The 26,122-nt window shown below is 38.4% G+C and overlaps 1 protein-coding gene across 1 annotated transcript; it reads right to left on the minus strand.

Annotated features, from left to right (window-relative positions):
* Hikeshi (heat shock protein nuclear import factor hikeshi) lies at positions 1–23,519 on the minus strand. Its single transcript, XM_034488384.2, has 5 exons — positions 23,253–23,519; positions 18,250–18,487; positions 4,840–4,991; positions 1,342–1,460; positions 1–331 (listed from the first exon to the last, which is right to left on the minus strand). The coding sequence occupies exons 1-5, from the start codon at positions 23,280–23,282 to the stop codon at positions 277–279; spliced, it is 594 nt and encodes a 197-aa protein (XP_034344275.1). The 5' UTR covers positions 23,283–23,519; the 3' UTR covers positions 1–276.
* Positions 23,520–26,122: the final 2,603 nt, after the last annotated feature.

Consider the following 26,122-nt stretch of genomic DNA (forward strand, 5'->3'; position numbering starts at 1 on the left):
TGGTATTTCAAATACTACTGCTGTGAGTAGGATTTATTTTAAGAAATGAATGACAGCTGGTACAAAATGTTTGCCTCCAAGAAGTATGTCACACTTGTAAGGGAGAAGGTAATTAATATCGAACACTTTCCTTGTTCAGTGATTCTAATTTTTATAAGGGTTTTTATAAGTCTTATAGTCACTAAGCAGGGTTTTTTTTTTTTTTTTTGAAAGGTAGGCTTCATGACCCTTTTGACTTCGTTCTTTTACATGACATGACAAATTATTTTATTCAAATTATGTTTTCCAAAAGAGAGGGTTCTGTGCTAGTCGTCTTTGAAAGTTTTCATACCTAGAAAAGAAAATCCAAATTTAAGAACATTTCAATCATAATTTCATAACTTATTAAATAACTTTTATCAACAATACTTTTATGACATTTCTAAAACACTATGATAAAAAAGGGAGATAGCAACCCTGGAAGTTATAAGAGCAAGAACGGTGACCTGAGGTGAGATGGGACTGACAGCTCTTGGCAGAGAGCAGCAATCACCTCAACCTCGGAATCACTGCAGAGACTGCAGATTCCTGAAAGCAAATTGGTCAAAGTCACAGCAGCACTGGGAGAAAATACAAACTCAGTCTATTCTGGTGTCCCTTGCTGCAGCAGAGTACTACTGCCTACAAAGCTTCCTACACATCTCCTCCCCAGGACATTTAAAGTGAAACGAAACCCCTACAAAACACAGGAAGTCAGAGAAAAATAATTTAATAGTCATTATGTTCTAGGTGCAGTGCGAGCCACAAGTTGCCTGGTTGACTTGCGATTTCATTTATTAATATTTGTATTTTATGTAAAAGAGCACCTTACCTACATGTATGTATGTGTACCATGTATGAGTGTTATATCTACTGTGGCCAGAAGAGGACATCGTTCCTCTGGAACTGGAGTTACAATCAATCAGTTGTGGGTGCTGGGAACTGAAGCCAGGTCTGCTATAAGAGCAGCAAATGCTCTTAATCACAGAGTCATCTCTCCAGCCTCTGGGAGAAAGTCTTTAAATCCACTGTTCAAGTGTCTTCTAACTCAACATATACCCTAACAGTGATCTCTAAAACACAGACAACTATCTTTCCCTACTTTTATGAATTACTAATGGCTACTATGTAATAGGATATTTAGGATATGAACTATTCCAGATTGGAAAGCTACAGAACAGACATTATTAGCACACAAGCTATCAACACATGTTGATCTCTACAATAACTAACTATGTTTACCTCTCAAGGAAGACCTACATTTCCAGGCAAATCTACAGAGTTCCTAAAGCCTGAACACTAGAGACTGGGATTGCTTCCTACCATTTCAGAACCACATTTGCTGGGATGAACATTTCTGATGGATTTGGTGTCATTTGGGCCTGAGAGAGAGCAAACGATGAAGCAAAATTGTAGAAGTTGTCCAACATCTTCTGTGTGAACTGAAAAGTTAAAAGCTGATGTTAGTGAGTTACATTAAATGTGCAATTTCGATCTCAATACTTTTAATTTAAGTATTCGCGTATTAACTTGGTTTAAGGAATATAAGTTCTAAGACAGCCAAGTATGGGGCACACACTTTTTATTCCAGCACTTGAAAGGCTGCAATAGGCAGATTTCTATCAGTTCCAGGCCAGCCTGGTCTATACAGTTTCAGGCCATCCAGCACTACAGAGAGACCTTGTCTTAATAAATAAAGTAAGTTCTAATACAGTCTAATGAATAAAGCTTTTTCAGTCATAAGGTGATATTTGTCTGAAGGAGTAAAAGGAAAATCTTCCTCTGAATCTCTTTCATCTCCGTATATGTACACTCCTTTTTCTTTCAACCATCATGTTTTCTCATATAAAATAATAACCCCCCTCTGCAAACCCTTTGTCTTGACAGAAATACAAAGCTTAAGTATTATTAGAAAAGCTACAGCCATGTGGTGATGGTGAACACCTTTAATCCCAGCACTCAGAGGCAGGTGGAATTCTGAGTCCAAAGCCAGCCTGGTCTACAACGTGAGTTCTAGGACAGCCGGGGCTACACAGAGAAACCCTGTCTAGAAAGAGAAAGAAAGAAAGAAAAAAAGAAAGAAAGAAAGAAAGAAAGAAAGAAAGAAAGAAAAGAGAAAGAGAAAGAAAGAAAGAAAGAAAGAAAGAGAGAGGAAAGGAGGGATGGAGGGAGGGAAGAGGGAGGGAGGGAAGGAAGGAGGGAGGGAGGAAGGAAGAAAGAAAAAAGAAATTAAGAAAGAAAGAGAAGAAAGAAAGAAAGAAAGAAAGAAAGAAAGAAAGAAAGAGAAAAAGAGAAAAAAGAAAGAAGAGAGGGAGGGAAGAAAGGAAGGAGGGACAGGGAAATGGGGAGAGGAAAAGAAGGAAAGGGGGAGGGGAGAAGGAGAGGGGAGGAAAGGAAGAAAGGAAAGAGAAAGAGAAAGAGAAAGAGAAAGAGAAAGAGAAAGGAAGGAAGGAAGGAAGGAAGGAAGGAAGGAAAAGGAGCTGCTGGGCGAGAAAAGCTCCTGGTCCCATTACTGTAAAAGAGAGCAGGATGGCCACAGTATTATTCCATTTCTCCTAGTTGTTAATCTGTCTCTTTTCAATGATCCTAAAATGATCAAATCTACTAATACCCTGCCAGTGTCCAGAGTAGAAATTAGAAGTAAGCTCATTAATTCTTAATGAAAATCAAATGGTGTTAAAGGCAATGAACCTTAGAGTAAAGAAATTAAAGGCAAAAAAAAAAAAAAAAAAATTAAAGGCAGTGTTACTTTGGGCTCACTCAAAAACAACGTTCCAGGCCATAGAGATGATTCAGAAGGTAAGAGATGGTGCCACACAAGGCCTGGGTTCTATCACAGCAACCCAGAGTGGAAAAAAAGAACCAACTCACAAAAGTCGTCTTCTGACCTCCACAATCACCACAGCACACATGTGCCCACTAACACAAGTGTAACACACACAATAATAACAATAATAATAATAATAAATTTTAAAACAAATGATCTTCCCAGCATTACTTTCTCAAAAATACAAAACCAGCTCTGAAAGTTCCTGATACATCTTCTTCACAAAAGGAATTACCTTATTAGGGTTTTAAAATCTGCTCATTTAATGGGATGGAAGAAATACAATTCAAAGATCTACCATTAAGGTAACACTAATATCAAGAATTAGTAAGGTCACTAACTAAAAGGTTATTATTAGAAACAAAGATCGCAGCAACCCTCCACACCAACAAAAAAGACTTCTTATTTCTTCCTTCCTTTTCTGACACAGATAGGTAGACAATGTGTAAAGAAAGGTAACTAAGTCACCCCAAACTAAATGCAAGTTCAATGCTACTTTCAATAAAATTCAAATAAAAACTTTCACAAAATTTAACAAGGTGTTAATGTCTGGAACACAACAAGGTCATTAAAATTATTAGGAAGAATATCTAGGCCTCTTCTGTCTGATGAGAAAAAAGAACTTGGACTACTAGACAATATGACTTAACTAGCATTAGATTTCTATGAGTTGGAGGCCAGCCTGATCTAAGAGTGAGTTCCAGGACAGCCAAAGCTACACACAGAGAAACCCTATCTCAAAAAAAGCAAAAGAATGAAAGATAGGAAGGAAGGAGGGAAGAAGGGAGAGAGGGAGGGAGGGAGGGAAGGAAAGAAGAAAAAGAAAAAAGAAAAACCTTAACTGGCAGTTAGGCAGTGTGATGCACACCTTTAATAATTGCACTAAGGAGGCAGTCAAGTGGATCTCTGTGGTTTAAAGCCAACCTGATCTACATAGTAAACTCCAAGCCAGCCAGAGCTACATAGTGAGACCTTGCCTCAAAACAACAGAAAAGGAAATAAAATTTTGACAAAGAGGCATGAAAATAAACTACCTAGAGTAAAAAAAATCCAAAATATAATTGAATACAGTGACATTATATAGACCAAAAAGTGTTATTTACTCTGGGGTGGGAGGCTAATCATTAAAACAATGGGCCAGAAAAATAAAACAAACAAAAATAATTCAACGCAGAAGATGAATAAAGAAACTTTAATACTAACTATAAAAAGAAAACAACCCAAACAGATTACATGAGACCCAAAGAACGAATTTATAGTAGAAATTTAAAAAAAAAAAAAAAAAAAAAAAAAAAAAAAAAAAAAAAAAAAAAAAAAAAAAGGAAAAACCAGTGAGCAGGAAGAGGACCAGCTACAGAAGAATGTTACAGTGGTATACAGTGGTATGATTTATACTTGCAGACTCTGGGCATAAATTAGAACTGGAAACTAAAAGCATGCAAAAGAGGCGGAATGGAGAAATCCAGAAATTAGTAGATATGAGAGAATATAACAAGCAGGGGCCTGGAGGAGCTTAAGTCTACAAGGACAGCTGTTACCTTATTTTTTCTACTTCTTTGTATTTATCTGTACTTTTAAAAATGCTTGACACAGAGTAAGTATAACACAAATTGTGGAATACCTAGCTTATTCTCTGTACTTTATATACTTAAAATATTTCATAATAAAATGTTCAATAAAAATACAAGTGCTTTGTAGACAGAAGAATAAAGGCTGTAAAGGTTAAGGAAAATGGGGAGGTCTTGGTCAAAGCTGCAAAGCGTATGTATAACAGAAGATTACACATGCAAAATATCTGCAAATCTGCTAAGACATCAGGTCGTAAATGTGCTTATACAGTGAGGAATACAGCACTGTGGATATGTTACCTGGCTTTAGTATTTCACAAAACAGACATACACCAAACATTTTAAACACCACAGAGATATACAATTTTGTGAAATATACCATAATGGGGGAGGGGGTAAAACAGGAATGAAATCTGCGTGCATCACCTGCGTAAAGGAGTCAACCGAGGACACAGCAGCACTGCCTACAGGAGTCTGCTGAGCCAGACTGTCCAACAATTCCACCGAAATTCCAATCTGGGCAACAGATGGGGTTCGCACAATATTCATGGCTCCAAATGGATGCTGGCTTCCTTCTCCTGGAAGATATTTACAGGTGCTAAAAATTTCAAGCTAACTTGTACTCATGCAAATTCCTCTGCAAATGAAGACTCTCTCCCTTATTTAACACATTAGAAAGTATGAAGTTTATCATTATGACTCTGATAACTGAAGGATGTCTCACTTCAAGGTCCCTGTTCTGTCATCTGTGACAGCTGCTTTGGACCTTAAGGCCTTGCTCACATGTCTCGGCTGGAACTCTGAGAAAGCTCCCCTGAAAGGAAACTCATCCTGTCATTAGATGTGAACCCCCAGCTCTCTCTAACACACAAGTCTGTCTAGGAAGTCACACAACATAGAATAAATATATCCATCTTAAAGATTTCATCACCATATAAAGTAAGGAAATACATCTCATAAGTCAAATCTCTAATGGGTATTTATGGTTACATCCTCTGCTTTCTCTGCACGTGCACAGTCAAATACAGTACTTCAAATCTTAGAACTCTGAAACCTTTAGTGGCTCACAATTTTTTCAAGTAAGGAACATCATCTTCTCTAGGCATAATATACAAAACATTCTCAGTTTTACATTTATAAACCTTTTTAAGAATGGCCAACTATGGGGCCAGTGAGATGGCTCCATAGGTAAAGGGACCCACATAGTAGAAGGAGAGAACCAATCCCTACTAGCTATCCCCTGACCTCCACATATACCCTATGGAGTACTCACACAGACAGACAATAAAAAAATATATAAAAATTATATAAGAAAGCTAGCAAGAGAACTCAGTAGGTGAAGGCACCTGCCACCAAGTCTAACTGCCCGAGTTCTACTTTTAGGATCCCCGGGTAAAAGGAGAGTACCAACTCCTATGGCTGTCCTTTGACATGCTAGGGCACACAAACACACACAAGGATAACATTTAGATATACAAAATAAAATTAAACAACTCCTCAAGAATGCCCAATTTATGATAGTTACCCTGATTGTCAGCTTGGCAGAACCAAGTGACAAGCATGCATGCCTGTGAGGGATTATCTAGATTGGGTTAACTGGGATGGGAAGACCCATGATTCTAGTTTTCTTCCTATTGCTATGATAAAATACACTGACCAAAAGCAACTTAGAGAAGGAAAAGAAAGATTTTGCTTATACTTCCAGATTATAGTCCATCATTAAGGGATGTATGACAGGAACTCAAGAAGGAGCTTGAAGCAAAAACAACAGAGAAACACTGCTTGCTGGTCTGCTCTCGGGCTCATACTTAGCTATCATTCTTACATAGCAGAGGACCACATGCCTCAGGAATGGTGCCGCCCATGGTAGGCTAGGCACTCCTGCACCAACTAACAATCAACCCAATCCCTCACAGACATGTTCCAGACCAATCTGATCTAGAAAGTTTAACAACGGAGAGGCCTCCTCTCGGATAACTGTAGGCTGTGTCAACTGAAAATGTTTAAGGTACATGGGGCACCCACCCATCCTGAATGTGGTAATATTACAAAGGGCCGAGCACAGCATTCATCCATTTGTTTGTTTGAGGCAGGGTTTCTTGGTGCAGCCTTGGCTGTCCTCAAACTCAGAGAGTCACCTGCCTCTGCCTCCTGAGTGCTAGGATTGATGGCATGCACCACTACCCCCACCTGGCCATTCATTGATTTCTAAATGACTGTGGATACAATGTGATCAGCTCTCAGGTTCCTGCAGCCGTGACTTCCAGGTGTGATAACCCTTCCTCCTCAAGTTGCTTTGCTCGGGTGTTTGGTCATATCAAGTGGTCCAGTAACTAATACAGCAACCCAGTGGTTTTTTGATTTCACATTTTTACTATTTCGTATCAATTACCTTTGCATATAAACCCACATTCAGGGTCTACACGCATATTTTCACCAAATACTCAAGATATTACCAAATACTAAATAAGTTCTTCTTAAGTGACTGAGGAAAATACCATTTCTTTTGGTCCTTAGAAACAGTTCTGTGGTCAACACTTACTTGAAGAAACTCAGCTGAGGAGACTTGTCATCTAAAGACTCAGTAGCTAAGATTTTGATAACACAAACAATTTCACTACCATTTTAGAATGTATTTCTCCATTATTTTATTTCCCTTTGCGTTTCTCTGTGTATAAAAATTCCTCTGTCTGTTTCTTTACCATTATAAAGTCTGAAAAGTATGAACTCCAGATTCTGTTTAATCAAAGCAAAAGGCCATGAAGATCACGTCTTCAGTCTCCTTTTATATTTTTTTTTAAAGACAGCATAACTGGAGCTGGGCATGGTGGCATATGCCTTTAATCTCAGCATGTAGAGTGCAGAGGTAGATGGATCTCTGTAGAGTTTGAGGCCAGCCTTACCTATATACTGAGTTCTAGGACAGTCTGAGCTAAACAGAGACTTTGTCTCAAAAAAAACAAAACAACAACAAAAAAGACATAACTGAAAAATGTTCTATGAAGATTAAATGTCAGTGAAATTAAAAATTCTGGCTCACATCTCATTTTTGTATTACCTGAAACATAAGAATATAGCTTATGTTTAAAGTTGTTTAAAGAACAATATGCCATAAAAACCTCCTGTAGCCTAGAAAGACTAAAATATTTGCTAAGAAGCTAGCTAACTCTGCCCTGAGCAATCCCATCATCCCTCCATCTTCTCTACCATATTTCAACCCCTTTCTTTTAGCACAGTTAAAAATAAGTGGTGAGTTGAAAGTGAAATAATTTGCTGATCAAATCCACAGTGTATGAGACTGGAACAGTAAGACATAATCAACTACAGTTTGGATTTTAGAAATGACCTACTGCACTTCTATAATTGCAAGATAAAAATAAGCTTTAGACTATTAAAAATGTATTAATTAAAGGGTTGAGGAGATGGCTCAGTTGGGAAAATGCTTGCCTCATAACCACAAGGACCTGAGTTTAGCTCCAGAATACACATAAAAAGCCGTGTGTGATGGTTCACACTTGTAAGCCCAGCACTGGCCAGCCAACTATCATAGACACAGGTTGCAGAAGAAACCCTGTCTCAAAAAATAAGGTGGACATCTCCTAGGAGCAACGCCCAAAGTTGTGTATGTAACATAAAAGCTGTTCTTTGGAAGACCTGTATAAAAGAATAAAATCATGAAATATAATTCATCTATGTAAGTCCTGAACAGAAAACATAAAAGCTAAAAAAACTACAGTCCTCTGTTCCATATGCTGTCTGTGCACACAGCAGCCAAGAATGAAGACTGAAAATGCTTATGACAAAGGAAAGTAGTTGCCACACAGTAACATTTGAATATGACAAGGTATGCTGCAAACTCACACAAAAACATCTTAAGAGCATTCTTAGTAATGAAGAAAAAAATTAGAAATCAAATATATATCTACATGAAGATGTAGATATATGTATACTTAAAATCTCTTTGTTCTATATTTAATAGGATAACAAGTGTGAAAATATATTTTTCACTAACAGTTTCAAAAAGTATATTTTAAAACTTTATTTGTGAGCAAATATAACTTAAAAATATTTAACATATCTGAATTTGTATATTTAAAATACATGTACAGAAATATCAAACTCTAATAATTTAGAAGATATTAACAGTTTCTACTCTCAGCCAGGCAGTGGTGGCACATGCCTTTTATCCCAGCACTTGGGAGGCAGAGGCAGGCAGATTTCTAAGTTCAAGGCCAGCCTGGTCTACAGAGTGAGTTCCAGGACAGCCAGGGCTACACAGAGAAATCCTGTCTCGAAAAAAATAAAACAAAACAAAACAAACAAACAAACAAAAAACAGTTTCTACTCTCAACAAGCTTAAACTCTTAACTGGGGCTATATAGCTACTTAACTACTTTAAAATAGTTTCAGTATCTGAATGATTTCTGGCTTTGACAAAGACAAGATTTTATATAGCCCAGACTGGCCTTGAACTCTTGATCCTGCTCTCACCCCCATCTTTCCGCTGAGACTAAGGTGGTTGGATGCTACCACTGTATTCAGTTTCTCTAGTGCTTTCTAATATCCCTTCTAACACTAGCATTTCACAACTCTGAAAATAAAACAACCATTAACTGTGCACCAACTGTGCCATTTTACATATCTTATGTTTAATGTATTTTGCATATCTTATATCTAATTCTTGCATCTTTCACATATTACATTTAATGCTTGTAAAACAACTTGCACTGTGGCTATTATTTTCATTTAATGTGAATTCTCCTCTATGGTTAAGCCATCTTGGTTAAGAGAACACACCTAGAGCTAGCTAGAGCACATGCCAGCAGTCCCATCTACTCAGGTGCGTAAGGCAGTAAAATTCCTCGAGCCCTGAGTTAAGAGCATCTAGGCAGTATAGCAAGACCCCTTGACAGCTGAGCATGGTAGTGTATACCTATATTCTAGCCCTTGGAAGGTAGAGGCAGGAGTTTAAGTCCATTCTTAGCTACATAGTGAGTTTGGGGCCAGCCTGGGCTACATAAGACCATGTCTCAAAAACAAAATCAACCAGCCAACAAAATTATGAAACTGAGGAAATGGCTCAGAAAGGAGAGATGTGAACCAGACCTAATGTTCCTGTAACTGCAGCATGGGATTAAGAAGCATAACATACAGAGATCTCTGGGGTTCTTTAGCTGGTGGTGTCTCAAAATCAGTAAGAGACCCTGCCCCTCAAGAATATGGGAGAAAGTGAAAGACACCCCAAGTCCTGCTCTAGCCTCACAAGTACATACACAAGCAAGTGCACGCGCACGCAAACGCACGCACACGCACACACACACACACACACACACACACACACACACACACACACGAGAAAAACAAATGCACAGCCCATGGTTTAAAAAAAAATACATACACAGGTAAGTAGCAGCATGTGCCTTTAATCCCAGCACTTGAGAGACAGAGGCAGGCAGATCTCTGTGAGTTCAAGGCCATCCTGGTATACACAGCAAGTTCCAGAACAGCCAGGGCTGTAAAATGAGAAATGTCTAAAAAAATGGATGCACACCCATATCCCAGCCATTATTTTTTAGTGACAGCATTTTTAATAGATATTTTAATGTTAGTGTTATGAAAGGCAAAGAAAAGTTAAGAAATTGTACCAAATCAAAGACTAGAGGGGTAACATTTATAAGTAATGTATAATCTGCTTAGATCTTAGACAAAACAGTGATAGAAGGCATTTTGAGGACAAATAACAAAAACTAGTGCAAGCTGCAAATTAGAGTACCGTGTTTGCATTAATGCTGAGTGTGATCACACTGTTTCTACAGCAAGATTATGCCATGGAGCTACAAACCATATGCTCCCACACTGAGCAGTAAAGGAGAACAGTATATAGTCTCAAAACTTTCAGAAGTCAAATGGACTCAGGGCCAGTGAGATAGCTCAGCAGGGAAATGCACTTGATCCCTGACAATCTGAACACCTGACAAACCGAGTTCAAGCCCCAGGATCTACAAGGTAAAGGAGACACACAATCCTCAGCTCCCACACAGGCACCATGGCACACACACACATGTGTAACACACATAAAAACAAATACATAAATGTAACTCTCTTGTACCTAGATAATAACAAATGTGACAAAAAATGATAAATGTGGAAAAAGAGTATAAGGGATCTTTGTACAAGTCTTATATTCTCTACTAATTCCTTATTGTCTGGTGCAGAATCAGGAATGTAAGTCAATGGTAGAGTGCCTGCCTCACATTCATATCACAAACACAATCCCTATTTGTTTAAATGTGTATGTTGAATGCCTGCATGTATGTACTATATGTATGCATGAAACCATGGAGGCCAGAGCAGGGAGGGCATCAGATCCTCGGAACCTAGAGTTATCGACAAATTGTGAGCAGCCATGTGGGTGCTGAGAACTGAACCCAAGGTTTTCTACAAGTATTCTTAACCACTGAGCCACCTCTCCAGTCTCGGGATCTGCCATTTTAAAAACCTGAGTTTCAAACTAATAGTATTTCATAATTGGGCTTTAGTCAAAACAGTATAAAGAAAAACTCAATTACAAGGTACCTAATTTACTCTGGAGGCCTGAAACACAAAATATAAATCTTTACTAATAACAAATTTGTAGTTTATAAAACCCTACTACAGTACTTATTCACATAAACACTTGTTTTCTCTTATGCCACAGGCAATTTGAGCAACTATTTATTATTCTAATAAGTATAATAAAACATTAAAAGTGCTGTAAACACAATGAGAATTTGTCAAGCTCTATGTAAGTGTTTTCATATCTGACCTAAGGTCCTACTCCCCCACCTGCTCTTCCAATCTTGGCCTCTTCTGTTTCCCATTCTCCATATAATTCTCCACTGTAGATGTCACTGGAATGATCCCTGACTGAGGAATTCGCTACTTCCTCCTTGTCTCTTGAAACACTTTACAAATAGTTAACCTACAGAGAAAAGGAAGGTTTGAAATTGAACTTGGTGTGTATGAACAGGTATGTGCCTGTGGCTTCAACAAACTTTCTAATAGTATATGAACTCTGCAAACACTTATCTTTGACAGACAAAGCACATAAACATGAATAGACATACATTATTTATATTTTTCGAAGTACTTACTTTAGTAAGAGAAACTGCTTTCTATTTCCAAATTCAGAACCAAAATTTTAACCCATAATTTTAAAAGCATCACACTCATATTCCTTAATCATCTCAAATTGAAACATTTAATTACTCATAGCTGCTACAGGCTTTAACAGACTTTTAACATGAAACCACTTTTTGGTTGCCCCTCTGAATGCTGAAACCAGTATCAAGGTTTCTGAAGATTCTTAATACAAATACCAAAAAATACCACTTTTAAAATTCAGATATGACACTTAAAGAAACAATTGAAAAAAGCAATAATCAATGTTAAAATAAAACTTGAGATAAAATAGGTATATGTGGAAATGAATTTTGAATTCTTAAAGTACCTTTTATGTAAATGAAAGATTATAGCCAGTAAAAGGACTTTATTGACAAAATTAAAGATGTGGTCCACTGGTCCACTGCCAGGCAGTGGTGGCACACGCCTTTGATCCCAGCACTTGGGAGGCAGAGACAGGCGGATTTCTGAGTTTGAGGCCAGCCTGGTCTACAAAGTGAGTTCCAGGACAGCCAGAGATACACAGAAACCCTGTCTCGAAAAACCAAAAAAAAAAAAAAAGAAAAACAGATGTAATCCACTAAAAAAACTTCTTAGGACACCTGGAAATGAAATGCTTTAATGCTTTGGTAGACCAAACTAAGTCAAAACAAAAGTATGGTTTTTTTCTAAAACAAAAGTATGTAAATAGCCTTTTTGCCTATGTTATTTGACTCTGGAAAATGTGGAAACCACAAACGTTAGAGAAAATAGGCAGAGGATCTTAACAGAGCATCTGGCTTCCCACTGCCTAACTTCTTTGATGCCTATCAAGAACACCAACGTTAGCAGGGCGTGGTGGCACATGCCTTTAGTTCCAGAGAGGCAGAAGAAGGCCAATCTTTCGAAGTTCAATGCCAACATGGTCTACATGATAAGTTCCAGGACAGCCAGAGCTATGTAGAGAGATCCTGTCTCAAAGACAAAATAAAACAAAATGTCCCACCACTAATGTTAAGCTTTAGTATAAAAATAGAATTGAGACAAATATTTTTAATTTGAAATAATCAAAAATATTTTGTCCTAAATTTGTCATTATATTCAGAATTGTACTAAATGAACCAACAAACAAAGAAGCTTGAAGATGAGATATAAAAATTACCAAATTTCACTTCATAGTTGTCAATGTATGTAGATATTTACTTCTAGATTAATTCATGGAATGTTGTAAAAAGTGAATGATAATCTCTAGAAGACAGAAATACAGCTTAAACTTTAAAATAGTCGCTCAAAAAGAATGCCAAAGACAGGAGAAAAATAATCAAAATAAAAATCTTAAAGCAAAGCAAGAAAATACTAACCCTGGGCTGACCTAAATCCCTTACTAGAAAGCTGCTGGTTCTAATAATTTCAGCCACAACTACTTGAAGCTACTTCCACAACTTTCCTCCCTTCCTTGACAAGCTTTGCTCAACCTAATCAAGCTTAAAAAACTCTGGACTTGAAGTAGTATCTCAAAGATTCAAAAATATGAATCTATTACAAAGATAATTCCAACCTTCATCTTAAGCAATGTTATGAGTCTGTATATAAAATGAGCCAGCAAAATTCTAGCTTTCGACTGGCACACAATTCAACCTACAACACTGTACTTAAGGCTCTACTATCATGTCACGCAGGCTTCTCAACTCCAAATCAAAAGTATTCTTTCTTCCCACAATTCATTTCTTCTCTTCCTATACTACTTATTACAAATATGGAGCAACATTTCCATCATTTTCCAAGTCAGTTTCTATTATTTAAAAAACAATATAAGGGCTGGAGAGATGGCTCAGTGGTTAAGAGCAGTAGCTGCTCTTCCAGAGGTCCTGAGTTCAATTCCCAGCAACCACATGATGGCTCATAACCATCTGTAGTGGGATCTGATGCCATCTTCTGATGTGCCTGAAGATAGCTATAGTGTACTCAAGTAAATAAATAAATCTTTTAAAAAAAACAATATAAAAATATTGATTTCCATGTTATTTCTATTCTTTTAAACCAAATAAATACAGTCCAGAGAGATGGCTCAGTAGGTAAAGGTACCTGCTTCTAGGTCTGACAACCCAAGTTCTGTAACTTGTATCCACATGGTGAGAAAACCAAATCCCAAAAGCTGCCCTCTGGCCTCAGCATGTTTGTGCCTACATACATATATGTACCTTCCTTTCTAATTAAAAGTCTGTAACAAATAGTAGTTTTCCTTGATATTGCCAGGCAGTGGTGGTGCACGCCTTTGATCCCAGCACTTGGGAGGCTGAGGCAGGCAGATTTCTGAGTTTGAGGCCAGCCTGGTCTACAGAGTGAGTTCCAGGACAGCCAGGGCTACACAGAGAAACCCTGTCTCTAAAAAACTAAAAAAAAAAAAAAAAAAAAAAAAAAAAAAAAAAAAAAAAAAAAAAAAAATTACCTTGATATTTTACTTTAAAACAAAGCAGTGAGACCTCCCAAATGAATATCAAGTGAATGTGTGCTCAGTGAGAGCACAATGTGTTCTTACCGTCTTTTAAACACTGCTGGATCTAATGGATATCCATTTCCCACGAATTAAAAACAAAGAAAAAAAGAAACCAAGACTTTCCAAACATATCCTGAGTTGGACAGACACTAAACCTCATAATCCATACAGACTACACCAAAACGTAAACATCTATTAAATACACATACCACAAAAGGAAGAAAGGTAATCAAAGACAAGAGAAAAAAGGTATTTTCAGATCATAAAGCTGAAAAAGAACTTATATTGACAACTCTCAAAACCCTAATTTCCGGAAGTAGAAGGAGCAGACTATGCTGTCACCCAGCACCTGGGAGGCTGATGTAGAAAACTGTCAATTTTAAAAGCTTCTGAAACTACACAGCAAGTTCTCCTGACTGTGGAGAAAAGGAAGAAGAGCAAGAGAGAGAAAAAGAGAGGGGGAAGGAGAAGAGGGGGCAGATCTCTGAAAAAAAAAAAGCAAAACAAAGATTTGAGCTCACAACAAAGAGCTGAATGTGGGAATACACAGCAGAGACCACCCTGGTCCACAAAGCAAGTTTCCAGGACAGCTAGGGCTACACAAAGAAATCCTGTCTTCGAAGGGGAAAAAAAAAGGCACATGAAAAAGAATTCTCAGTATCATAAACATTTGGAAAATGTTCATTAAATCACAATGAAGAGGCAGGCACTGGTGGTGGACACCTTTAATCCCAAAGCTCAGAAGTCAGAGGCCGACAGATCTCTGAGATCGATGTGAGTTCAAGGCCAGCCTGATCGACAGTATGAGTTCCAGGACAGCCAGAGATATTACACTGCCTCAAAAAAATGTGAAAAAAAGGAAAGAGAAAAGAAACAAAATCCACAATGAGGTACTACTTCTAAAATAATACTAGTAGGGCTAAGACAGATCATACCAAGGGTTGGCAAAAATAGAGTAGATTCTTCAACAGCAAAGTACACAAGTACTGTATTATCCAACACTGCACTCCTCGATGCTCACCCAAAAGAAGTAACTATCATATAAATATATATGTATGCTCATATACACATTAACAAAAATTATTTTTTTATTTATGCTACAGTATAGGTACAGAGGTCAGAGTCTGAAGTCAGAGGTCAGACAACAACTTGCAGGAGTTAGTTTTCTCTTTCTACCATGTGGATCCTAGAGACTGAATTCCGATCACCAGGCTTGATGGCAATGCTTTTACCGACTGAGCAACTTTATTGTAAGAGCCGACTATCGAAAAAATGCCCCAGCTGTTCACTAAGCTGTTAATGAATAGTCAGCCAACCATGGTGGTACACAACTTCTGTCAGAGGCAGGTAGATCTTAGTGAGTTCAGGGCCAATCTGTTCTACATAGTCAGTTCCAAGTCAACCAAGGCTACACAGACCAAAGAAAAAACTGGAGGACAAAAGGGGGAATGAATAAACTTCAGTATGTGTTCGACATCAATAGAATGCTACATAGCAATGAACTGTCTGGGTAATGTATCTGTTTACATTACTGTGTGCTTAAAAAAAAAAAAGCACAAACAATTCAATGCTTCCCAGCAGAAAAGCCACACTTAAGCTTTGTATGGCACACAATTCTATTAAAAGAGCTTGTAATCCAACAACTGAAAACGAATGAACTAGTGATACACACTATAATACAGATGATTCCAAATTAATTGTGCTCAATTAAAGAAAGTACCTCCTGAAAAAAGCACGCATTATATGATATCATTTATATAATTCTAGAAAATACAAATTTTTTTATGATATCAGAAAACAGATCAGTAGTTGCCCACACTTCCAGAGGGCTCTAAGAAAAAGGATCACAAAGGAGAGGCAACAGCAGCCCAGGACATTGAGTGAAGAACTAGTGAGCCAGGACAGAATGTCATCGATAAGACTGAAGACCTTCAGAAATCACAAGGTGACAGGATGGCTGAAAAGAACAGGAAATGAAAGAACATGCAGTAGAGAGAAGAGCATGAGCACAAGAGAACAGAATTCTAACCCAGCAGGTGAGGTCAGCCTTGTACATAGTATGTAAGTGTTCTGACCACTAAGGTATACATTCCTAGCCTTTTTTAAAAAAGAAGGCTCTCAAAATTTATCTTTCAAGGACAGATATTAACATATTTATAGATTACTTATGATTCAGGACTCCGTATCCAGTCATATCTAAACAAAGAAGTGGCCAGGCGGTGGTGGCGCATGCCTTTAATCCCAGCACTTGGGAGGAAGAGGCAGGCAGATTTCTGAGTTCAAGGCCAGCCTGCTCTACAGAGTGAGTTCCAGGATAGCCAGGACTACACAGAGAAACCCTGTCTCAAAAAAAGAAAAAGAAAAACAAAACAAAACAAAAACAAAGAAGTGAATGGGAATTTAAACTAAATAAGCTGGTCATTTTTAAAGCTGGATGATAAGAATGTTTTATCTCCTATAATACTGTATACACTAAAAATGTTTATAATGAAAACTACAATAGCAGCTCAATTTACTTTGCTTTTTCTATGCAGACATTAAGTATCATAATTAGTTAACTTATTCACAGTATGTCTATTTAGAACTTCCATTTAGTCAAGTCAATTCTGTTTGCATTTGTAGTTTACAAACTTTGTATAATATTACCAAACAGGTTTGTGCCTTAAGCACATGAAGAACTGGTGACCTATTAATAATATTTACTTAATTTATGATCCATACCTACTATCCTTGCCGTACACACTTGCCTTGTGCCGTTATGTGCATAGCATTCTCAAACTTTGACTTACCCCTTCATCTAGAAATTGTACTCACTCCTAGGAGAGAATGCCAACAGGCTTCCCAAGAGCAACAATACATCTCCTCCAAAGAACTTCTCCAACCACTTAGAGCTCAGGACTCTCTTTCCTCCTTTCCCCAGCACTCTTCAGTCACAGCTACTTTCCACTCTTTTTCTTTAACAGACTAAACTGTCTGAATGCTTTTATGTATTGTGGCATGCGTGTATGAACCAGGGATCAAGCCCATGCTGTCAGGCTTGTATGCTAAGTGCTTTTACTGGCCAAGTCATCTCGCCAGCTCTACCTTTTGCTTTTCTAAATGATGATCTACAGAACTGTCTTTCTCTATAAAACGTTACTGAAAACAAGAACGAACTGTTAGCTTTAAACTCCTATAGCAGGCACCTATTTGTTAAGTATGTAAACATGTTATCTATCTACACTGCCTAAATCAGCTTTTGCTTGGCCTCCAGGTATAATTTCGATAAGAAATGTATTTGAGTTTTTATACACATCCATCTAGATTTAAGACTCAGCAGCAGAAAATAGTATCCAATCTAAGCTTATTTTCACATTTCTTCAAAAAAAAAAAAAACTTCAAAGTAAAGACTATGCCCCCTCATTGCTAACAGAACCAAAACAAGAACACTAAAGATCAGACGGAGAGTCAAAAACAATTGTGTGTGTGTGTACATGCAAGTTTACATGTGTGAATGTAAGTGTGAATATTCACTTATATTAAATATGTGAATACACAAGAAATAAATATTCACATGTACATGTTCAAGTACATGTGTGAATGCACATAAACATGTCTGTAGAGGGTAAAGGTCAATCTTTGGTGTTATTCCTTGAGACTGTCCACATTGTTTTTTGCCAGATTTCTCATTGGCCCAGAGCTTGCCACCGTGGCTAGACAGACTGCTCAGCAACCCTCCAGGGTACACTTGTCTCTGCCTCCTTAATGCCGAGATGACAATCACATACCACCACATCTTACTTTTTATATGTTTGCATGGAGAGCACTACCAACTGAGCCATGTTAAGAGTTCAAACTTTTAATTCCAATTTTATTTCCTATACTGTGTAATTCTATTTGTTTTTAAGACAGATATGCATACTATAAAATGTGAAAGAAAAAAAAAAAACCTTTATTAAAATGCTCAGGAACTCAGAAAAGTCCAAAGTAAACAGTGAATGTGGTTTCCTTCCAGGCTGAGGACAGACAGACAAGTATGGCGTGCCTAAGCAGCTTTTACTTACTACTTTTCACATGTTTCTGTATCATCTGTTCTTACAAAAATACTATATACTTCTGTTACTCAGAAAAAAACATGATAGCACCTTAAAAAGCTGTACTTCATGTTACATTGTTTATGAGAAAACTTAACTAAAACACTATTTGAATGTTACTCTTACCAGATTTAAGACCTGATATTTTGAAGATGGCACTTGGCTTCCCATTCGTGACAAATCCTAGGAGCTGCCACACTGGCACCCCATTTGAATCAGGATAGGAAAAGTAGACAGATCCTCCCATCCCCTCAGGAAACGGGATTGTTCCCAGCATAAAAACCACAACATGGTTGATATTTTCATAATCAGGCAAGTCAAAAACAAATTTATCCTCTGCCACTTGCTGTGCAGCTGTTTGCACCTAGAAAATAAAAAAACCAGTCTTAGTTCCAGAGTTTGATGAGTTACCGTAACCTTTAGTACTGTCACCAGTATGTTCATTACACTTAATATAATTTTGTTAGCCTAATATTCTAATTACAAAACCACCAAATAAATAAATCGAAAAAATAAAATCTAAAACCAAACATTTAGCCTTAAAAATACTGCTACTTTTTCTCAACAGTTCCCTGAATGAGTTTTCACCTATAAAAACAAATAACTATGGTTTAAGGCTGTGTTAAGAATGAGCACATAGTGGTACATGCCTAGAATCCCAAGACTTGGGGGGGGGGGGGGGTCATTCACAGCTACGCATCAAGTTTGAGGCTCCCTGGACCACATGAGATGCCGTCTCAAATACAAAAGCCTTGTAAAAATGAGAAAGTGTGAGAGACTGAATCACAAACCAGGGAGCTTGCATGGAACTGACCTAGGCCCTCTGTACGTTACAACTGTGCAGCTTGGTCTTCATTTGGGCCTCCTAACAGTGGGAGCTGGGGCTGTCTCTGACTCTGTTGCCTGCTTCTGGGACCCTTTCCTCCTACTGGAAAGCCTAGCCATACTGTACTTAATATGCCATGGCTGGTTGATGTCCATGAGAGGCCGGCCTTTTCTGAAGAGACATGGAGGGTGAGTGGATAGGCTAGGGGTTGGGGAGCTCCGAGAAGGAGGGGGAAAGAAAGTATATTCACACAAACATTACTAGAATTTTATCCTCAATCTGAAGGATAGAGGGTCAGGCAATTAAAATGGGTACTCAATTATTCTAAGATTCTGGATTTGTAAATTCATCCGCTAAAATTTATTTATAACCCAAAGCCAAGGTTTGTAGAATTTATCCCATCACTGACCAAAACTTTCTAGGACAGAACAAGAAGACACATTAAGTTGCCTTACCAAAACCATTTCCAGCTAACACAGAACAAAGCTGTGTAGTGCCTTCTAATCTCAGCCCCTACGTGTGAACAAATGTCCTTTCTGCAATCTTTTTAGTGCCTTGTTTTCCATTTTGTGCTTTTGTTGTGATTTTGATATTTAAAATGGTCACACTTTATAAAGTACTTCTAATGTTTCTACCTGCAAAATGACTATAAAATGTCTTCATGGGAAAAAATACATTGTTATACTTTTCTTCAGGTATGAAATATAATTGGTGTTGGGCCATGAGTTGAATATTAATCAATCAACAATGGTTTTTGTTGGAAACAGATACTGCTATGTAACCTTGGCTGTCCTGGTACTGGCTTATGTAAATCTCCCACACCCCTTCTGCTAGCCTAGAATGACAGTTTAACTCTCCAGCCTGAAGTGCTGAGACTACAGTTCTTTACTATCAGTCCCAGCTCAATAATACCTATGTTTTTAAAGACAAATATATATGAGATAAAGTCATGACATAATGTTTTTAAAAGTGCTAAGAGAGAGGGTACATGAGGGGAAAGGACTGGGAGGAGGGAGGGAGGGGAAACTGCAGTTGGGATTTAAATAACTTAATTAAAACTAAAAAAATAAAAAATAACTAAAATGCTGAAACCAAAGGTCCTCAGGAACTTAATCCTTAGCTAGTTGTAAAGATTAGCTTTTACCACTGAGTCTTCAAACTAAAGAAAACTTTACTTTTTGGAAGCATGAGAATTGGTGGTAAACCAGGTATGATGGCACATACATCCTGGAAAGAGAGACGGGAAAGTCAGATCATGGCCAACCTTAGATTACATAGCAAGCTGGAAGCCACCATGAGATCCTGTGTGGTGAGGTCGGGGCTGCTGGCTCCAGTACATAAAGTTCTGTCTTTATTATGTACTGATATTGCTGAAACAATATGCATCATTAAAAAAATAAATAGCAATTCTGAGAGGAACCAGGAAAACAGATTAAATTTAATTGCTATTCATCAAAACAACAAATCTACATCACTACAATTATTCTGAAGACTAAACATTTAATTGATTGATTTATATTTCAACTCAGGGTTTCTCTTGGTAGCTTTGCCTGTCCTAGCTAGAACTCACTCTGTGGACCAGGCCTGACTCTCCCTCCTGAATGCTGAGATTAAAGGGACATGCTACCACATACCCAGCCCTACCCAAACCTCAGATTCTTAATGCCTGCATGTAACTAACTTTCTGTGCCCAGTATTTGCTGCTACTTAAATGCTTTCTCTTCTTCTCTATAATTTTCTATCCTACCCATACAAAGAACTTTAAAAACTTAACTCTGTAAACGAAACTAAATCCCAAGATGTCAAGGCTGAGTATCAGGAGCTCACATAGCTCACACTGGCTTCAAACTCAGCAGAGGATGACCTCCAACTCCTCCTCCTCTGCCTCTATCCACAGGCATCAGATTTACAGGCACAATCACTGTACTTGACTTGGGCTGAGTGTTTAAGGTCAAGTTCTGATTCCCTTTTAGGAAATTTACTGACCCAACTTAAGATTTTTCACCATAAAAAATAAACAAAACAAAAAGCAAAAATATAATCCAAAACTTCTTGTAGTACTAAATTCAATTCAATTTCACCAAGTTTTATTAGCACATATATTTCTTGGAAAGCATGAGAAGCTATGGTATTCACAGGTATGGAAATAACCATAAGGCAAAATAAGTATTTGTTTCAACTTTTATTGCACAGGCAAGAGACATTTTGTAAATTTGTACCCACATTCCAATCCCCCTTTAAAGACAGAATCTTATGCTTGTGGCCCAAGTTAGCCTTGAGTGATCTATGTAGTTAATCAAGACCAACCTCAAATTCCTATCTCCACCTCCCAAGTGCTAGGATTACAGTGGTGTGCCAACATACCCAACTAAACAGTCTAATCCTTGACCTTAATTAAAACAAACAAAAAATGGGGGTGGGATTCTTTGGGTTCTTTTTTTTTTAAAGAAAAAAACCCCTAGAGATTGTGGTAACAAAGGCTTTTAATCCCAGAAGAAGTAGACAGATCTGAGTTTGAGGCTAGCCTATCCTATAGAGCAACTTCCAGGACAGCTGGAGCTACACAGAGAAATCCTATCTTAGAGAAATTAAAAGGAAAAAGAAAAAACTCAAAGAATGAAAATTAGGTTTCTAAGTTTCAATAGATGATTCTTCTAGCAAAAGAATGGAGTTGAGTTGTGAGATGTTAGTAGGTCTATTTGTCCTTCATTTTCATTTATGTCTAACAATATACAATTCAAAGCCAAAAAAAAATCTTGTCTTGAAGAAATATTCACTGTATATTTATCATATAAATTTGATGTTGGGCAAATAAAACAGATAATTCTAAATTCCCTTCCAGATTAGTTCACAGCATAACACAAAGACTCTGCATAGGATTTTGTTGTTTTGTTTTTGTGGTACTGGGGTAAGAACCCACATCTTGGGCTTATAATAATTCTGAGCTGGATGTGATGCACACACCTCTAACCCCAGCACTTGAAAGAAGCAGGCGGATCTCTGGAGTTCAAGGCCATCCTGGTCTGCAGAGTCCTAGGACAGCCAGGAGTACACAGAGAAGCCCAGTCTCAAAAAAGAAAGGAAAATTTTTTTTTCTGCTACTGAAACTCCAACACCCCTTTTTTGAGACAGAGTCTAGCCTTGCAATCGTGATCCTCCTCCCTCAGCCCTCTGAATAGCTGGAATTACAGGTGTAAGACACCAAGATGGGCTTTATTAATAGCAGACATCTGAGTAACAAGTTCTTCGCAAATTGCTTCTCTCATCTTCCAACACTAGAGCTCCCACTGGGACATTCCAAAAGTAGTTCACCAGTGTTAGCACTACCCCACCTCCACAGGAGCCTCCCATTAACTGGAGACCGAAATCCATGGTTTCTTGGAACCACGTGTTTTCCTAAGAGCAGCGTGTACAGAATACATTATCAAAAGCCGGTGAATACGGGGGAGTAGAGCGCTCGCTTACCACGCGTGAAACACAATTTAACAAAGAGGCTGCAATATTTAACAAAGCAAGGAGAAACAAAACAAAGAAAAATAGCTCTGAAGAGAAAGGAGTCCCGTCTCAAGACGGATACATAGATAGTTTGTACAGGAGCAAACAAGAATCACTCTGGATTATTCCTCAACTACTCCCGGAACTCATGCCATTTAATTCTAAGGCTCTGGCTAAACAAGAGCATCTCTTTTGACCAAAAAGAAAGCATTATACTCGAATCCTTTCGTTATCACAGATACGGCTCACATCAAAATATCAGTCATTTCCATTAGGCAACTTGCAATTGTTTTCTTTTACATTGGGTGGGTCAGTAAACTTCTGAAAGGGGCCCTTCCAAAGATACCAAAAAAGACAAACAAACAAAAAAAAAAAAAAAAAAAAAAACACTCATTATCCGGAAAATTGAAAATTTTCGAAAAACACTTGAGATCACAAATCGCAGCTATACTTCTAAGTGACATCAATTTAAGCGAGTAATTGCACTATCTATTGAGTGTAAGTTTCTGAACTGTAATGAGAGAATAACTAGCTCACGAGTTACCAAGGTTGCGGCGAAAAGCCGTACAAGTAATTACAGCACTCAACCCAGCAGGTGGAACAAAATGCGCACTCAATAATATGCAGTGATATCCTGACAGCCTCTCAAATACGTCTAAGAGTTGGACCAGCGTCCCCATTCCCCTTCATACACGCCCAGAAAAAAAGACAATAACCAGGTTTCCCCGCGTTCCTAGCGCGGTGCACCGTGCTACCATCCAACTCTCAGTCACCGACCCCTTCCTGCCACCGCCCGGTCCATCCTCACCAGCCTCCCCGCCACCAGGCAGCCAAACATGGCAGCGCCCTCGGCGCCTCTGCTCGGCCAGCGGGCACCTCAGGCCGGACACCAGGAATTCCGCAGCCACTGTCCTAATTGAACTCAAGAACCTTCCAGAATCTGCAAGAAGGAACGTGACCCTCCACTACATAGCAACACAGGAACGCATCTGGGCCGGCGACCTCTGAACCTTCCTTCCCAACCTGCACGCCTCTCAGGAACGAGTACTTCCGGGTCCTTACACCCATTTCCTCCTTCTAAGGTAGTAAAGGAGGCGCCGGTATCGCACTAAGACTACAAATCCCATAATGCCGTTGGCCAGCCTCCGGGAGGGTGAGCCCGGAGAATTTGAAAGTTAGGACTGATGGTACGTGATTTGCGTGCCTGTGTGAGTCTAAATACGGTGCTAGGAGGCGACATTTCTGATGTTTGCGTAACATTTTAGGAGTAACACTGCGCTTTTGCCAGAATCGTGTCACCCATTCTCTTCCTTCAAAAGCCAAATGGGGTAAATATTATCTCCATTTTATACTGAGGGCAACTGGTTCAGTATAAGCAACCCTAAAGCTTGAAAAACTGTTTTTTGTAGCGTAAATTCAAGTTGTCACTCAATTACTGTTGTTCTTTCTGACAAACACTATCTCAAAAGTGTTAATGTATTTTTATCTCATTATTTTATGTCAGGGTCTTATTACCTAACCCAGGTAGACCTCGAACTCGTGAACCTCCTTTATCAGCCTCCAATTGCTGGAATTATAGGCGTGAACCACCAAAGCCATGGAGGTCCAGAATTACTTTTTTCCCCCTAAGTACTAATTTTAACAAGTAGTGTGTTCTTGCCTATATTTCTTGTAGTGCTTTCCAGTTTCACTTTTGCTTCCTCCCCTGCCCCCAAAAAATGTACTGTACAACTATGGGCAAGCTATATAATAGCTTCCTCAGTTTATCATTTGCAAATTGAGAACACATATACCTATTTTTCAGGGTTGCTGAAAGAATTAAATGATGAATAATAACTGCCACTAAGAATAGGGTCTGGTGCTTAGGGAGTTTTGCTGTAAAATGGCTTTAAAAAAAAAAAGAAAAGAAAAGAAAGAAAGAAACTAAGTTTCCCCACTTTTGGGGGGTTGTTTTCCAAGACAGGGTTTCTCTATGTAATCGGAGCTGTCCTGGAACTCACTCTATAAACAAGGCTGTCCTCAAACTCAGATCTGCTTCCCTCTGTCTGCTAAGTGCTGCAATTAAAGGTGTGGGCCACTGCCGTCCATCTTTTGGAGTTTATTTTGTTTTTTGTTTGTTTGTTTAGTTTTGCTTTTTATTTCTATTCATTTATTTGTCTATCTTTAAAAAAAAAAAAAAAAAGACAAGGTTTTGCATAATCTAGGCTGGTCTGGAATTTGCTATGTAGTCAAGGATAATCTTGAATTCCTGATTCTTCTTCCTCCACCTCCCAAGTGCTGGCATTACAAACACACACACCACCATAACTGGCGGACGTGTCCTTTTATTTCTGTATGCATTTTCCAGAAAAGGCTCATTGGAAACACAAGAGACTATCTAATGGAAGTAGCACCAAGGATAGACTGCCACTGATACTCATTCTCCCTGTCCCAGCTTTAATCCCTGTGCCTTTTGCATAAGGAGGAAAAACAGTCTTTCTGCAGCTTGATATATCTGCCAGCCATAGCATGTCTCTCTTCCCCAGCACAAGTTTTATATGGCATGTCAGACATACCGTGAGATAGCTGAGCCAAAGGTGAAGAAGACATAGGAAAAGATCTTTCTACTCAACGCCTCTAATTTCTTTACCTAACAAACCCCTGAACTTGTAGACTAGAAAGGATGTACATAGTAAGATACTGCTTCTGTTCAGAGTTCACTCACTTCTACCATTTACTAGCTGCATAATAGACTGATTAACCTAACATTCCCAAGTTTCTTTTTCACCACTTTTAAAATGGAATAATATCAGGATTTACATAATAAGGTCACTTTGATGGTTCTTAACCTGTGAAATACTAAATAGTGGTTAGATTCCTGCTCAGTATCAGTGTTTCACTCTGCAGGGTTTCCTGTCTAACAACGAATCTTGGGTTCTGTGCATGTGTTTGACTTTAGGGGCAACTCATATCATTCGACCTTTATGTGCTTAGGCAACGTTTTCACTGGTCTGTAATATGTACTTGATAGTTGTTCCTTCCCTTATAAGACAATCTTATTAATACCTTAAGAGCTGACTAGCTTAGAAACTTTGTAATAATCTGTAGCTGCTGTTTATTAGTTAATTTAGTCTTAGTTTTTATTTTTTTTATTTTTTTTTTATTTTTTTATTTTTTTATTTTTTTGGTTTTTTGAGACAGGGTTTCTCTGTACAGCCCTGGCTATCCTGGAACTCACTCTGTACTGCAGACCAGGCTGGCCTCGAACTCAGAAATCCATCTGCCTCTGCCTCCCAAGTGCTGGGATCAAAGGTGTGCACCACCACCGCCCGGCAGAACTTGCTTTTTTACCATTTTCTGTTAGATAATTTAGTTCTAGATTGAACAGAGAATTAAAGACAATAATTTAATAATGTTTCCACAGGTACTCTCCAATAACCCTCCTTCACTCCCCCTGAGTTGTGGTTTCCCCCCTGAGTTGTGTTTTTTTTCCTTGTGGTTTTTGCCTTTAAATCTTCTCTGCCTCCAAAGCCTGGGGTCAGATGCCACTGCCCCTGCATGGGTTACAGGTCTTGACCTCAGCATGCTGATCGAAATATACCTCTTGCTGATTACATCAAGTTCGGTGTCTTGTGAGTTGTTGGGTGGCTGTGAATTCCTGAGACTTGGGTGAGGTCCTCCCTTACAATCTAAGACCTC

Source organism: Arvicanthis niloticus, chromosome 1 (assembly GCF_011762505.2).
Source record: "Arvicanthis niloticus isolate mArvNil1 chromosome 1, mArvNil1.pat.X, whole genome shotgun sequence".
Taxonomy (NCBI): domain Eukaryota; kingdom Metazoa; phylum Chordata; class Mammalia; order Rodentia; family Muridae; genus Arvicanthis; species Arvicanthis niloticus.

Excerpts from the sequence above, each read along its gene's own strand:
- Hikeshi (XM_034488384.2), bottom strand. The coding sequence starts at position 23,282 with ATGTTTGGCTGCCTGGTGGCGGGGAGGCTG. Across the intron at positions 4,992-18,249 it reads AATATCAGGTCTTAAATCTG|GAGAAGGAAGCCAGCATCCA; the intron begins GTAAGAGTAACA and ends AATATCTTCCAG. Across the intron at positions 332-1,341 it reads GCAAATGTGGTTCTGAAATG|GTATGAAAACTTTCAAAGAC; the intron begins GTAGGAAGCAAT and ends TTTCTTTTCTAG.